At 43.0% G+C, this 16,171-nt stretch overlaps 1 protein-coding gene across 9 annotated transcripts in view; it reads right to left on the bottom strand.

Annotated features, from left to right (window-relative positions):
- The window catches only part of sema4d (sema domain, immunoglobulin domain (Ig), transmembrane domain (TM) and short cytoplasmic domain, (semaphorin) 4D), a 39,408-nt gene that overhangs the window by 15,556 nt on the left and 7,681 nt on the right, over positions 1-16,171 (bottom strand). For 7 of the 9 annotated variants that reach the window (XR_007030216.1, XM_047329493.1, XM_047329494.1 and 4 more), the window contains exon 2: positions 14,771-14,889. Coding sequence is in view for 6 of the 9 variants with exons in the window: in XM_047329493.1 (XP_047185449.1) it covers positions 14,771-14,808 (38 nt within the window). In the remaining 3 variants the exon portion in view is untranslated. Of the gene's footprint in view, positions 1-8,010; positions 8,071-14,770; positions 14,890-16,171 lie in introns of all 9 variants that reach the window. The other 2 variants (XM_035607907.2, XM_035607908.2) reach the window with 1 other exon arrangement.

Genomic DNA, 16,171 nt, shown 5'->3' with positions numbered 1-16,171 from the left:
TGTCACCATGTCAGAGTAACATGGTTTTAGAATCTAAGCTACTGAAAAGAATAACTTTTATCGTGGCTGAAGAATGAAAACCTCGTGAATAAAAATTACCAACAGGATATCGTGTTACGAGCAGCAACGCAACATGTTTTAACTGCTTTACCAGGTCATTTGTCCTCATTTTAGATTTTCTTTTAAACCAAAATTACAGAGCAAACGATCACAGAACAGATAAATTACCGTCAACTACTTTTTAATGACCTAGTAGCACCATTGTGGCTCATTCCACTCAAATATAGGTTAGTAATCAGTTACCCGGCCGAGGGGGCAATGTATCATATGGCACAACACGTATTGTAGACAATGAATGAGGGCAACCACAGCAAGACAAAGGGTAATTGATTATTGATTTGATTGTGAGTGAGAACAAATGGCCCCAGAGGTATATGACCCCCTCGTGCTGGGATTGTGGATTTTTTTGATATTTTTTTTTAAGTGTGAGGGCGACTAAATCAGGCGAAGATGGAATTTCATCCCCGGCTTCAGCCTGAGCCATGGACTCCACTCTGCTATAGAGGAGGTCAGATACACAAGGACCTATTGTTTACTGAAGATGAGGGTAGGCTCCCCTCCACTCCTCCCCCATCACATCCACATCATCACTGTAGAGCAGTCAACAATGAACAGCTAGAGAGAGAAGAGAGGAGAGAGGACAGAGAGCGAAGGAGATGGAACAACAGCGCTTCTCTCTCTCATCCACCTCTTTTACACTCTTGCCAATCGAAATGCCAGGACAGCTTAGCGGCTAGGAAAGCCCCGTGCCAAGCCAGTGTTTTGAAAGATCACACAAGCCCAAAAGCTCTGGATTCTGGAAGCATTCTGTTAAGATCATCCATAAACAGTCTAATGACGGCAGCGTTTACTGCGATTGTTAAAAAGGAGCAGAGAGAGCGAGGGGGTGACGCAGAGATAACAATGCTGAATCCAGGACAAAACCCCAGACAGACAACATTTCTCTCTGTTTTGTCCTTTAAAGGGAAAAAAAAATCCGCTGGTGGCGCACAGCATAAATCAAAGCTTCAATGAGACTCGTCCCTCTAACCGTGCGCTGCTGACGCTCTCCATCAATCCCCACGCTCTGATCCCCATTTAGAGCAACGCTTAAAAAAAGCTCCGAACCCCTACGAGAGTCTGTGTAACAGTAGCAGAAAGAGCATACTGGCATCTAACCCTATGCCGCTGAGAGATTTAGAGGAGTAGCCATACTGGGCCCGGGACATTTAAGACGGTTACCATGCTGGCAGGACTCTTTGAGCCCTTTGTGTTCCCCCTCTCAGCTCCTTTGGCTGGGCAGGGAGGTTGACACCTGCTTGGGGCCTTGGGGTTCCCAGCACTGTGCTGTTAACTGGGCACAGACACTGGCAGGCTGCCCACTGAGGACAGAGGACACAGAGAGAGGGGGGAAACTGGAGCGCTGCCTATCGGTGCACGAGAAATTTGAATATGTAAGCGGAGTGAAAAAATAGAAGAAAAAAAATCAACTTTAAAGGCTTTTTACTGCACAAACAAATCATCAGCAGAGTGCCGATCGCTTAATTTTGATCGTAATGATCGCACTGATCATAATAAATCACTGAGGAAGCAGATTCAACCACTGGGTGGGATTGGGTTAGAGCTATGTACTTTTTTCTTTTCTGCTCAGCCATATAAGGCTAATTAGACTTCCCTACAATTCTCTTTGCCAGCTAAATTGAAAAAGAAGAAAATCTGTTTCCACTTCATGCTCACAGTGAAAAAGAGACTTGTGAGATAAAGAGACCATCTCAAATGCCTAGAGGTGTACAGGATGTATTTGTGTCTATTTCCCTATTGAAACGTTAGGGTGACTGGTCACGTATAGGACCTGCATCACAACGTGTCACTTCCATTCCCAGTGCCAGAGAGTTCAGACAAGAAGCCAAGTGAGGATACAGAGGGTGGAGGAGGGCGATGTGAGGGACTTGGACATTCACTGCCTGCCAACATCTCCAACCCCGCACTCCTTTGGCCTCACTGGCTCTCTTTTCCATGCACTCGCTAATCATCAGCATCAGCGCACAGCGATGCTCCTCTTCCTCTTGCTGCGGCGCGGCGAGGGGGAAATTTTTTCCTTTCCGGCTCCCGTCTGTTGCTGCAATAACCAATGGGCCTAACCACGCACAAACAAACTGTGTAATGGGAAATGTGCTCAGTTCGTTTTGCGGAAAAAATGTGTCTCTTTTGGCAGTTCAGTATTATGTTTCCATTTCTGTGCTGCACGCAAACTTTACTGAAGTGAGAGAAAAATAACTTCTGCTGTTGTCACGTCAACATTTACAACTCAAGAAAAGATCGACATCCAACTGGCAATTCATCACATGAGAGACGCAACTGGTATATGGTGAAACTAAGTGAAGGTTGCTAAAATGTCCAGAAGAACCTGACTGGGACAAGCACCGTTGGTTACTCACTCGCACGCCACGTTTTCTTAGCTGTATGGCTGCCGACTTAATCATCAGGACCATCTGTACTGGTCCCACCCAGCTGTGGGACAGGTGATAATGCAGAACCAGCAGCTCATGATAATCAGCCTGCTTTAAAGACGGTTTCCTAAATAGACCTGTCAAAATGTAATCAAGGGGCTGGATGAAAGCACAGGACGGCCGGTCTGTGACCAGGGAAACCAGACACAGTGAAAAGAAATGTGTGTTTTGGGGTGGGGGTTTTTTAAATTTTTTTTTAAATTTTTACCTTTTTTTAAAAACACACCGTCCCACTCATGGGACACTTTGGCCTTGGTAGCACTTTACTGTTAACAGTGGTGTTTTCTTCTGTAATCGACTGAATCTCAACTCAACCTTGACAAGTTCTGCATCGTTTGAAAGTCCCAAGTCTCCTGAAGCATCTCAGGATCCCCACAGATTAAGGTCAGACGTGTGACTATGGCTACAAAGCATTTTCTACACAAAAAAGTACTACTAAAAGCCTTGTATTCAATTTTTATGCCAAAAAAGTTGAGGCAGCATACACTTTCAGTTCTGCAGTGTTTGTGTCTCTCTTATTCTCTATTCTGAGTTTTGGGTTGTACACTTTGAGCGGAGGCCATGGTTAAAACTGTAATCAAAAGGGTTAAGGAACAATAACCTTTTTTTTTTTTTTTTTTTACATTATTTTCAATAATGGTCAATAGAATCAATAGAAAGGCCTCCAGGATCCCACACAATATATTTAAATACAATGGATATGTCCATCGATAAATATTAGGCCAATGATTTGACTATGCTTTTCTGGCAAGTGCCACACGTACAAAACACAAATGAATACATTTGTTTTTGCTTCCCTGTTCACAGGACTCTTGAGTACTTGCTCTCATACTCTCCAGGGGTATTATGAGTTATTTGGAGCCAGGCCTGTACGAGAAAGTGAGAGAGCCGTCGCTTGAAACAAAATCCTGAGAGCACGGAAAATGGCACACTGATGGGGACAGATGTCTGCTCCAATGTCATTTACAGATTAATGGAGTTTGGCCATAGATGTGGCAGAGACTCTCGCACGCTCACATGTGTACACGATAATGCCAACTGTGGGCATCAATTCCCTCTCATAAGACTAGAGAGGGACCATGAGCCCGTCTCAAAATACAACCAGCTGCATCTGAGCTCTGGGTTGTGTTTCCCCACAGGCTTATGAACCATCTTGGACATTTCGAGTATAGACAGCCAAGACTTTATATTCTGTCAGTATTGACTAAGCTACTGGCATTATAACTCCTGCAGACTACTGCACTTCCATCTGAGGATTAAGACTACTGTCTATCGTTAGTTTTTGTCTTCTACCTTAAAATGAAGAATGTGGAGCATAGTGTTCAGTTATGCTTTAGTTTCTCAAATAACTAAATACTTTATATTTTGGCACATCAGCACCACATTATCATATGTATCAGGACTTTTGAAAGATTGTCCAAAACACGAAGACAGAACAACACAGACCTGGAGGAAATTGCCACTTTTGTGGAGGAAATGCCTGGTGCCCCCCCCCTCCCTTTTCTCAAAATATTATGTTTATTTTTCATTAAACTACAGCTCCATACTCGTAATATTACAACTTCATGGTCAAAATCTCTCGATATGGCCCTAATACTCATCATAGGGGCAGCACGTTGGTGCGATTGTCAGCTCTGTGACCTCATACAGCTAGAAGCTTCTTGATTGGAAACAGTTTCCATGTTCTGCCTGTGCTTGAGGGATTTCGTTAGGTTAATTGGAGACTCTTGCCAGTAGGTGTGAATGGTTGTCTTCATATGTCAGCCCTGGGATAGACTGGCGACATATCCAATGTGAACCCTGCCTCTCGCCCAGTGTCAGCAAGGATTGGCTCCAATCCATTGGGTTATATATTAATGCCACATACTGTAGCCTCAAGCAGAGATGAGGAGGTTGCTTCTTTCTTCTCCACAAATCCAGATTTATTCAACGTATCACACTTTCAGACTTCAGCCTGAACAGACACAGGTCATTTATCTACCCCATAAAACACATTGCATGTTTTGTTTTTTGTGTCTCACATATGAAGCAGTATTCCAACACCTGTAAACGGACTTTGGTGTGTAAAATCGGTTTGGTCCCTGTTGCTTTCAAGAGAAGTCTGACTTGCTAAACTTCTTAGCCTGTCTGGATAATTTGACAGCAGTTAAATCTGCAGCTCTGGTCCAAACCAGCTGGAATTCAGCGGACAAATACATAACCCTACAGTTGTGAAGTGCAAAGCCACCGCGTCAAAGCCATATGAAGTCATCTGACACCCTGCCAGCTGTATGACCCCCCCCTCGCCCCACTGCACAGCTGACTACTGTTCGTACGTAGAAAATCGTCTAAAAATGCAACAGATGATGCAGCCGTCATCGTGCTATCACCGGTGAGCTCACTGGATGACAGATGGGAGGAAGAATTCAACTTTTAAAGAGCCAGATCAAGGATTAACATTATGATCTGCTACATTCACAACATTAATTCCCATCTATTCTGATGCATAACAGGCTGGAAACGGAGACTGCAGTGTATCTAGTTATATAGAGAGGAAGGCGGCATGATTTAAAATGAAGGTAGACCATCAATAACCAGCTAAATTAAGGGAAAAGAGTGTGAAGGCAACACTATACAGGGGAGGTAAAATGGAAACGCTCCTATATAATTACTGGCTGTCGGGGCCCCTGCTGAGCTAGCATGTCGACCTACAGTGGCCACAGCAAAGGCAAATGAGGGGTCAGGTCCAGTAAAGGGTATATTTAGTCTGTTGATGGCGAGCTTTTTAAAAACAACACACCCTTTCCCTGAGTCACATGGTTGTGGAAGAGTTGAAAAACTTCCCCATAAACATACAGGCAAGTGAAGTGCGCTAACTACAGGAACAAGGCCGGCAGTGTGGTGTTCCCCATGCGAGTACCGAATGTGCCTCTGTAGTCCGACATGAAAACATAATCACCATGCTTGGTTTCTTTTAATTAAAAAGGAGGAGAAAAAATGCAGAGGACTTTTACTATTGACATCTGCAGGGGCAAAAAATAACAAGTGAAGGAGTTATGAAACAGGAGCTGCTTCTTCTGCCGTTACACGTCTGAAAAATGTCCTTTTATGTCATCGCCCAGATAGTTTTCAGACAAAATAATCGGTTTCCTGGAGCCAATTATGACGTAACGCCTGAGTCCTGCACAAGCAGTCTTTTCCCCCGTCTCTATAAGAAAAAGTGTCTGAGTTGCAAAATGTCAATATTAAATAATAATACAAAAAAGACATACAGGTGATAATTGTCTTCAAAATAAAGCACTCAGGTAAAAATGTTAATTTTGTCATTTTTCTTGGGGTGGAATTTGGTAACCTTAGGAGCCACCACTAACAGCAAAGTCAAAAATCTTTCACTTAAATTAGTTTCCTTGAGGCTACTGTGATGTCAGCCTGGCCCCGGGGCGTATAACGTGGGACTATTTTGGGAGGCTGCGAAAGCCCAGCTGAAGGTCTTGTGGTCCCCAGCTGAAGGCCTTGTGGTCCCACGTTGGCGAGTGGTAGTCACATTTGGTGATACTTGTTGAAACGGCCACAGCGAAGGGCAGGTGACTCGAGCTCCGGGAGCGCAATGAATCCCCTGGTCTCAAATAACATCGCTAGGTTCCGACTCAACTCCCGAGGACTAAAAATATCTTAAAAATGACTCCCCTTATTTTGAGTTAGGTTTTACGGATTGTTTTGCTTTCGAGCAGTGGATAGAGGAGGAGGAAATAAAGCAAACCATCTTTCAAATTACGGCTTTCCCACCAGTCAGGGGACATATGAAGGCCTGCTGTATTTCCCCCCTCTCCGTTCTGCCTTGAAGGAGGACTCCTTTCTCTTGTGCTTTTCTCCCAGCACAGTCTTCAGCAGGCACTGATTTCATGGTGGTAATTTTGGCCAGCAGAGACAAAAACCTCCTTTCGAGTGTTGTGTGAAAACTCACCCCATCACCCACAGGCTGCCACAACACTAACAGTGTGTCCTTCTGAACTTGGCATGCCAGCAGATAAAACACCGATTTCACCGTTTCCCCTCCGAGCGCACACAAGCAGAAACAACACAAAGACAAGCCTCAAACTTTTAACACGTATCACACTGAATCTTTTTTGGGATCTGGCCGGCAGATTTTGGGCATACTTCAATCCTCATGATAATGAAGATAATTGTAGGCGTTTAAGAAAATTAGGTCACTTAAAGGTCAAGCAGCTGAATAAGGAAAAGATTAAAAAACTGTGAATCCATTTTTAAGTAATGGAAGAAAAATGCATGGACAGCACTTATGAAAGTACTGATCTCTGGAAAACAGGTGTTTGCATGAACTGACCCTTTTGCGGAGCCCTGCCTCCCGAAGTTCAACCTGCCACGTGTGTCCACTTCTCGATTCTGACATGGCACATATGCAGCTTAAAATAACAGTGGCAGATTTACTATTCACAATTCAAAAACATTTCTGGTGGGAAAAAAGGACCTTTGATTTCACACAAACTTGAAATGAGAAGCCTGCTTTTGTTTAGGCCTATGACTTGCTCCTTATTCATTAATCTGCTGATTATTTCCTCGGTCTGAAAATGGTGCGCGTTATATTTGCTTCCAGTCTGAGGTGATGTCAGTCATGTAGCTTATTTCAATTAACTTCAATATATTCATTTAACATCATATGAAAAAAAGGTATGAAACTCGTTTTGACATTTTTGCTTAAAAAACTACTAAAATTATAAAAAATCAATTCAAAGTATCTGTAAAATATCTAATTTGTTAATCAACTGAATGTTGCAATTGTAATTTTACTGGTTGTAGCTTGCTAACAGTCATCAACTCCATGGATCGGCTGAAAACTTGGCAGGCGACTCCTTTACAACAACAACAACCGTATATAAAATATACATACTACTACTGTTGCGTGGAGCTATTTAACCCTGGTATTGAGTTTATTGAGTTCGACAGAGTGATATATGGAGATATGTGGACAAGTTTGACAGAGCTGCCGTGCCTAGTTACAGTTGCCGAGTTACTCCTTGGCAATAGCTGTTCAGGGGAAGGGGTCAATTGCAGAGCAAAGTTGGCAATCAAGGAGGCGACTTGAAGCAGGCCGCTGCATGTGCATGTGTCTGTCGACACAGACCATCAGTTTGCTTCCAAGCAGAGATAAGCAAGAACAAAAAGGGGAAGGAAAACAAAATCACATTTTAAAAACAAATGGGACAATGATTGGTAAAAAGGAAAGTATCACTGCAAAAAAACCCTCCACAAGCACCAAAGCCAAGCGGAATCAAATCAGTTGGATTGCCCAGGTGTGGTCATGCAAAGGGGGAATTAAAAAAAAGGGGGTCAAGCCCTGGGGAGGTTACCGGGAGAGTTGGAGAAGCATGCGGCATTCGTGCTGAAGCATGCAGACCCCTGAGTGTCGGTCCACACCGTAAAAAAAAGGGGGGGAGGGTTGGAAAGGAGTAGAGTTTCTGACCTGTGGCTCCTTTACAAGATGCGACGCTCTTCCTCCAGGGAGAATTATAAAATCCTCAAGCTAGGGAGGGGGGAAGAAGACAGACAGATCAGACAAGACAGTTATGTTGTGTGTTCACGTGTGCGCCTACATGAAGGAGGAAGCAGTCTTGGTGTGTGTACGTGTGCGCATGTGTGTGTGTGTGTGGTTAGTTGTCTAGACCATGGTAAGACAGATATTATGATGAGTCAATGCAAACACATATTGCACAATAAAACTGCCTCTAAACATTTATCACACACACACACACACACACACACACATATACGTGAGAAAGTAAGTAGGAGAAAACAATTATATAGATTTAACATGTCTGTTAGCAAGTTGTGCTCATCACAGGGACAGGAGACAAATGAATGATAAACATTATGTTGTGTGAAAACCGTCAGAGGAACCTAAGATTCTGTGCCATATTAATTTTGACCTTGTGGCTTTTTCCTGCTGTGAGCACACGAGTAGTAGCCTCGTATTGCCAGACCCATTCTCTCAGGTCATTTTCAATTTCCTGGAGGTGCTATCAACGCTTGCATGACAGAAAAAATGGAAACAGACTACAGCTTGTTGTCTTTTGTTGTTGTTGTTGTTGTTCTTTTAGGGGAATTACACCGCCCTGTCGGTTTTTCTCCCATCTCCATAGCAAATTAAATGGACCTCTCTACATCATCAGCAACCATCTTGGTTATTAACTTAAATGCTTCAGCGGTGGTCCCATTGGACGCGCCTCTGTCAGTCATCCGACTCGCCCCATTCTGAGAAAATGGCTGTGATTGGCTGGACCAGTTTCAAGTTCTGAATGGGAGGAGGGGACAGACCCATCTGTGAGTAATAAATGTGAATAAAGTAAAATCACTCTCCATCTCCGTCATTAAAAAGTTTGGAAAAGAAGACTTCAGTTGACAAATGGTTAACAGGAGTCCGGCCATAGAAACCGATGGTGTGGGTTTTGATTTCTTCATCATTTATAGATTTAACTTTGCTTGATTGTTATTAAAAAGAATGTAACATCCACAACTGAGACGAACACAGATAGAATTGGCTCATTTAAAAAAGACGCTTTAATGAAAAACCACATTGCTCATAAAAAGAAGCCGATTTAGAGAAATTGTTTTCGGGGCCTTTTTGTTTTGTCCAGCATCAAAACTGGAGTTGTGATGAAACAACATTAGGAAATGATCTGCATCAGAGCGGGAACAGAAGAGTCGGCTGGAAAATTCCTTTGCTTTTCTTTTAAGTGCATGAAAACAAGATTTTATAAGTCACGGGAGGGAAAGTAGAAACCTTCTTATTGCCATTGTGACAGATGGCTGGGCCTCCATTCATTTCACTTTCCAGTCTGTTCCCTTAGACTGCTTCCCTGAACAAAATGAAAACCCTTCCAACAAAGCTTAATTCATTCTCCCTGCAGAAGTGCACAAGCTTTATTCCCATAGTCCACTAAGAACTCAAAACTCTGTTTGAGAGGAAACATGGGCTTACATATTTACTTTGCCTGGACAAGGACGTTTCCCACTTGTATTGTTTCACAGAGAATCAATGCTTCAAAAACACAGTATCAATTTATCTTTGAAACAATAAAATGTCATTAAATCCTGAAAATAACAGGCTAAAACTGTCAGGACGGGTGCTGCCAACAAAGCAAACAAAACAAAAAAAAGTCCCAGAACAATTACGGGGACAAATCTTCCAGACAACTGAATTCAGGTCACCCAAATCAACCCAAATATGCAGATTCATTAGCATTTGCTTGGCGGGACAAGCTCCAGTAATGCAGCCCCCCCCCACTCTACTGTATAAAAGAGTAATCAGATTATGTTAAGCAGAGATGATGCACACCAGACGGCAAACATTGGCAGTTCACATACAAGTGATCACAAGTGAAACTCGAAACAACCGTCTCTCCTCAGGTTTCACATTCATGATTCTGATGATCCTGCAATGAGTTGGTTGCGGTGGGTAATATTTATCCATATCGAGATTGCTTGTCACATTTCTGTCATCAGGTATAGATTTTTAGCTGACCGTGAATAATAGCATATAACTCCAGTTTCAAGATTCCAGAGGCCACAGACATACAGTTATTCTCTCAAGGTCAAGAGTCACGCTTGACAGTTGCAATGTGTTGCCACATAGACAGAGCAGTTCTTCAGTTTACCCAGTGAGTTTTTTCACATCTTCAACCAGACTTTCCCCAGTCACATTTTCTCCCAGTCACACGCAGACAAAAGTAAAAAAAAACAACAAAAAAACAACACGTACGCAAACAAGCACAAACACACAAGGAAACGAGTCCATGCTTCTCGTTCTCCTCCGACAGCATCAATGGGGCATTGGGAGAAGATGACAGTTGCGTAAGATTGATGAGCTGGGGGCCAAAGGTTGCATCCCCCTCGACATCCTTAGGAAGCACTTTGACTTGGATTCCCTCGGGTCCCACAAAACCCCGCGACAGCTGATCTAGAGATTTGACCATGCACCCACGAATCCCAATGACACCAGTGACACCGCGCCTTCACGTGTCTCAATTCATTATGTCCCGTGTGGACATCGAGTCTGGGTGCGAGCCCAGCGCTGCCCAAACCACACCCTTGGTGACACAGCGGTCTGGAGAGGTGACGGAGGGGAAGTGGAGATGTCACGGTTCTAGGTTGTTGTTTTTTTAATTAATGAGTGGACTTGAATGAGGACTTGGAAAAGCTTTTAGAAGACTCTTCAAGCCAGAACAAATTTATTAATGGCCCTACTTCAGAAACTCGGCCTATGGTAAACATACTGACAGGATGGGCTATTGAGCTTACTCCACTGTGACACCTGATAAAAAGGGCCGAGCTCGAGCTTTAGTCAGTATCCCATGACCACCACAACTACACCTTTCTCACCAACAGCCTCTGCAACTCAACATTTACGCATTTAATTCAAGTGTTGGCAACCAACTCCTTAAATCGCCCCCCTTAAAAATCTGTTAAAAGAATTGAGTCGCTAAACGCAACACAAACTTTGAGTGGAAATGTTATTCTACCCCTCTTGTTATACAACAGAAAAGTGCGCTGTTAAAGCTCAAGAATTGACAAACCAATGCGACTCTTTTCTTTCAGCACAAAGTGTTCCAGCCAATTATTTTGTCAGCACTTGGTTTTTATTTTCCTTAATGTGAAGCACAGTGGGATGCCCTAGTGGATGAGGTTTTAAGATGCAGACCATGATCTGATGTCTCCAGTTTGATTAAAGTTCCAGTGTGTCAGATTTACGATGACCTGTTTTCATTAGTGTATAATCACCTGAAACTAAGAATTGCTGCATTTTAATTTAGTTTGAATGAGCCCCTTGAATCTACATTGTAATGAGGTCCTTTTTCAAGTAGTCCACCAGTAGCCCTGACAGGACAAACCAAACACTGGCAAATGATGGCAATTTATCCAACAGTTGGTGACTTTTGGTGAGTTTTCAAGAGATGCCAGTGTCACACAGTCCAGCTCTGTAATCCAGACTGAAACATCTCACCACGTATTGGTTTTTTTGGTGATTTCGCTAAAAAGCAATCAGTTTCTTGTTGTGCTCAATTTATTGATGGGATATTTTTAAGATGCAACAATTAATCAACAAGCATTTAGTCAAATAAAGCCAGGCAAACCAAACAGTCCTAATATTTGTGTGTTGAGTAGGTTTCTAACCGTGTGCCAGTGCTGCCATTTAGTATAAGTGACAGAGACGCTTCTGTCTGTGGTTTTGGATCCTCGCTCCCATGAGACTGACACGCACACGCACATGTGCACGCACGAGACCTTGACTGATACAGATACACAAAGCACACAGATGCACAGTAGAGTGGGAGAGGCCACTCATCTCTATGACAGTGGGGTCATTGCAGTAAAGGCCAACTCCCCCCCCCAACACACACACACGCACACAAACACACATCTGTGCATCCATCCTTACAGTCCATCTGTAAACACCCCAAGTCTCTGATGGGGCTGTCAGTGTGCACCACCACAGGTGGGGGAGGGAACGAAAATGAGAGGGACAGAGGGAGAGAGAGACAGAAAACAAGCTCCAGGATGAAGGAAGACATTCAAGCATGCAAATTCATACAGTGGTTGTAGAGAGGGAGGGGAGAGAACAAAGGGAAGAACAAGGACAAGTGAGTAGGAGGAGGATTCTCCGTATGGAAAACAAGAATGGAACCATCGCATAAAGAAATATGATAGTATGGTTTAAGGGGAATAGGGAGCACCATATTTTTCCATCTTGGTTTTTTTCTGTGCTTTTCCCCAAAGAATGGAGGCACCAGGTTGGAAGGGAAATTCACAACTGAGACTTCTACAGTTGGTGATGTGTTTTCAGCAAAATAACATTCTTCTAATTTGTAAAGTGGCTTTTCCCCCAACAGAAACTACATTTTCACTGTGGATTTGGGGCATTGTCCGTCTGTCCTACTCTCATATATGATGCAACACAGTTAAGCCTGGTGCAAATCTTTCTGAAAGAATAAGAACAGAATGACATTCCTTTTCTTTCAAATCCTGGATGGAGGAGTGCGTGGACTCTGTACTTTTAACACGGGCGCACACACACACACACACAGCCGTGTGTTGGAGAGGATTATGCAGGGTTGAATTTTAACAGAAAGAATCCTCGTCTACAAGCACTGCGCAATCTGGCTTTAGAAACTTTCCTCATCCCAGAGCATCTCTGTACAATAGAGGGATGAACTTGAAATCCTGCAATTGAAATGTGTTCATCTTTGTGGACCTTAGAGCACATTTGCAAATTGAAAACTGGAAAACACAGACACACAATGTTCTTTTACCAAATGCTGGAAAATGTCAGAAACTCGAGGATGCCAAATGTGCCGATTGCTGCAAGCCAGCTTGTATCTGGGAATGTCATTAGGAATGCACATTCAGGAATGTCCACTGATATCCTGCTATGTGTAAATGTTTGCTCATGAGTGAGCTGCGGAAAAACAAGAGTGTGTGTGTGTGTCTGCTTGTGTGTGCATGTGTCACATAGAGAGAAAATAAGTAGCCTTCTTCTTCTGCCTTTGTATGAATCTTAAGTAGGCCCATGTTGAGGGCAGCTTTGTTCGCCACCACTGTCGGGGGCACGTCCTCCAACTTTTCCCCTCACTTCCTTTTGGCGTAACATTTATCATTCTTCACAGACAAACAATCATCCTACAACAGGGACTAGCATCTAGCACACAATTACCCCCCCCCCCCCCTCCTCCATCCCCACTTTCGCCCCTTTCTGGTTGCCTGGATACCTTTCTTCCAATGGGACAGCTTGTCAACAACATCATCACTTACTTAGAAACTCCCAAAAACCTTCACTTCACTCTGATTTGGTCCAGCGGAGCCTTATTAAAAAAGAAAATACTGCTGCGTCTTGTTTTCAAAATAAAGGTTTCCAAGAACATCTTGTTTGCCTTTTATGTTGCATCCAAAACGCTTAAAAACTTCCAAGCCTGAACGTCTTGCTCTGCAAACATTGCAATGCATCTTAAAGTGGTAGGACCTTCTAATTTGCAAGAGAAATTCCCCTCGGGACAAATATAGCATTATCCGGCTCTACTGACCGACTGGAGACACAATATTTTTTGCTGACAATATATAGTGTTCTGGTGTTGGCCGAGGAGCTGCCCTGAGGAAAGTTTCATAGAAAGTCTGACTCACCAGACCTCTCCCCTCCTCGCTCACCCGCTCTGAAAGGACTAACAGGTGCATTAATAATAAGTGGAGAGTGAATACAAACAGTGAATTATGTGAACCTAATTTCATCAACCACCACTTGCATGGAAAAATTCCCTCTTCATATAAATCTCCTCCACTTCTTCACAGATTCCTGCACAAGCATTCACTACCACAAAAATCAATCAGTCGCATTCAAGTATTCTGAAAACAACCAGTTTCCATGGTTTCTGTGTGGGACACACTTTTTTAATTTTCTTGTTCGTTTTCCGTAACTCCAGCACATAATAGGCCTTGTTTGGCCTTCACCGTGTTTGCTCCTATCCCTTTGAGCTGACTGGCCTGCACCACTTATTCCGCTTATTATGACACTCATGGCAGATTATTTTGCTTACTGCACCCAAATTCGACATCCTCTATAGATCAAAATCCAACACACACCGGACTAGGAGACAAAGACAAAGTTGACAATGGAGACAAAAAGAGGGGGAAACAAGAGATGGGGAGTTATAGGCAGAGATCTGGTCCAAAATGAAAAGGGGGGAGGGAAGAAGAGGATGAAGAAAGAAGCGCAGAAAAGAAAAGCGAGTAAAGAGAAGGAGCAAAGAAGAAGTAGTATGGCAAAGGCTCAAAACCATATAAATGACTGTTTTGTCAGGGAAATAACGACCAACTAACAACAGCAGTAACATACCAGCACAGCGAACAAGAATGCAAATTAGCCCTGATGCAAATGTAATAGGTCTTCAGGGGCAAAACAGACTGTCTTTATACCAACCCCCCACCACAACACACTTCGCTCTGTACCATCGACCCGAACCCCCCTCCCCTCCCGACTCTCCTCCACTTCTGTAGTCGCACACAAACACTTCCAGCAAGACAATCTTGTGCAGAGCGAGAGAAGTGTGATCACAAGAGACCACGTCATGTTCTTACTACACATTGAAACAAGTGGTCAAAGTACCACGGGCTCTTCACAGGAATACACACACACACACACAAACAAACACACTCTTTGAGGAAGACAAACCACTCACTTGTCCGTCATAGCGTCGGCGAGCGAATACTGATACATTAAAACTTCTTTTCGCTTTTCCTCACACAGTTGGAAATGGCAAAAGGAGAGGCCCGGGGGGGCTTAAGTCACAACAGCGGTCTGCAAAAGAGAGAAAGAAAATGTTAGATTGGAATAATGATAAATAAATAATATAAAAAAATCATTAAAGCAACAGAATATAACTGTGCTGAGCAACAGCAGCGTCTGAACTGATAAAAAGCCGAACTGATTATATTCCTCATGATCCATAAACCGAAGAGGAAGTGCTGTAGCTCTTACAAACATGCCAAACTCTGAGATTCTTGATATTTTGGGGGGGAAGTATTCTCAACGAATATCGGAGATGAAAGTTGGGTTTTTAATGACTTCTACTGATATCCAGTTGTGTAATATTCTTGAAATTGCTGGGCACGTTAACAGCAGTTTACACCACTGACTATAGGTGAAGTCGTTTTCAGACACTTTGGCGAAAAAGTCAGGAAAATTGGGTCCGGAAAAAGTCTGGAACATTCAGGCGATCCGTGGAACCTGGGTGGGCTGGCAACTGATTCGCTGTGATTTTCCTGCTGTATTCTCACATGGGCCCACTCTGAAATTTTGCAAGCTGACAGGAAAAGTCCAGGAAAATGTCCAGACTTCAGTGCATATCTGAACTCAGCTAGAGGCACCAGTTTCCTTGTTACAAGCCAGTGTATCATCAATTTTTAAAAAGGTTGCATAATGTTGCTTTAACTCACATCTACAGAGGCTGGATAAATAACTTTACCTGCAAAGTAACCACATTTTGATCTGCATCAGACAGTTATTTCCATTATCATTTCATTTTTCTGTCTGAAATAAAGCCAGATAATAATTATAGCCAAAGCCAAAGATATTCAGTTTTCTATTGTACATGGAAAAGAAAAACAAACAAATATTCACATTTGAAAATTAATCAATAAATCATTGTGTAATCAGTCATATCCAGGCCCCATTTTTCTAGCAGTGTTGGTAATGGTGATTTAGTTCATAGTATTTTTTATCTAGCGTGAATTGTGCACATTGTTCTCACTGTTGAGAAAAATCTTTATTTATAAAAATAATAATAATAAGTCTTAGCTAAGAAATCCACTGGACAGGCCATCATCCTGCCTGGGACAACGTGTAACTTTCGCAGACATGCTTCATCCGCTCACAATTAGCCAAGCAAGGCCTGGTCCCTTTAACTTTCTAAGGGATACTGTTGTCATGGTTACCAAGGCAGCCAACCAGCCTGCTAGCTAGCACAAATAGAGTGCACCAAGAAACCTCTGGGTAGCGAGCAGACAATATGAGCCCAATCACAGATGAAGAATGCTTTGTTTTATTAAGGAGCAAAGACGGCAATTTTGGTTCCGGTCGT

This window comes from Scophthalmus maximus, chromosome 20 (assembly GCF_022379125.1).
Source record: "Scophthalmus maximus strain ysfricsl-2021 chromosome 20, ASM2237912v1, whole genome shotgun sequence".
Lineage (NCBI taxonomy): Eukaryota > Metazoa > Chordata > Actinopteri > Pleuronectiformes > Scophthalmidae > Scophthalmus > Scophthalmus maximus.
The sequence above is the reverse complement of the archived record's forward strand: the minus strand, read 5'-3'. Positions and strand labels throughout refer to the sequence as shown.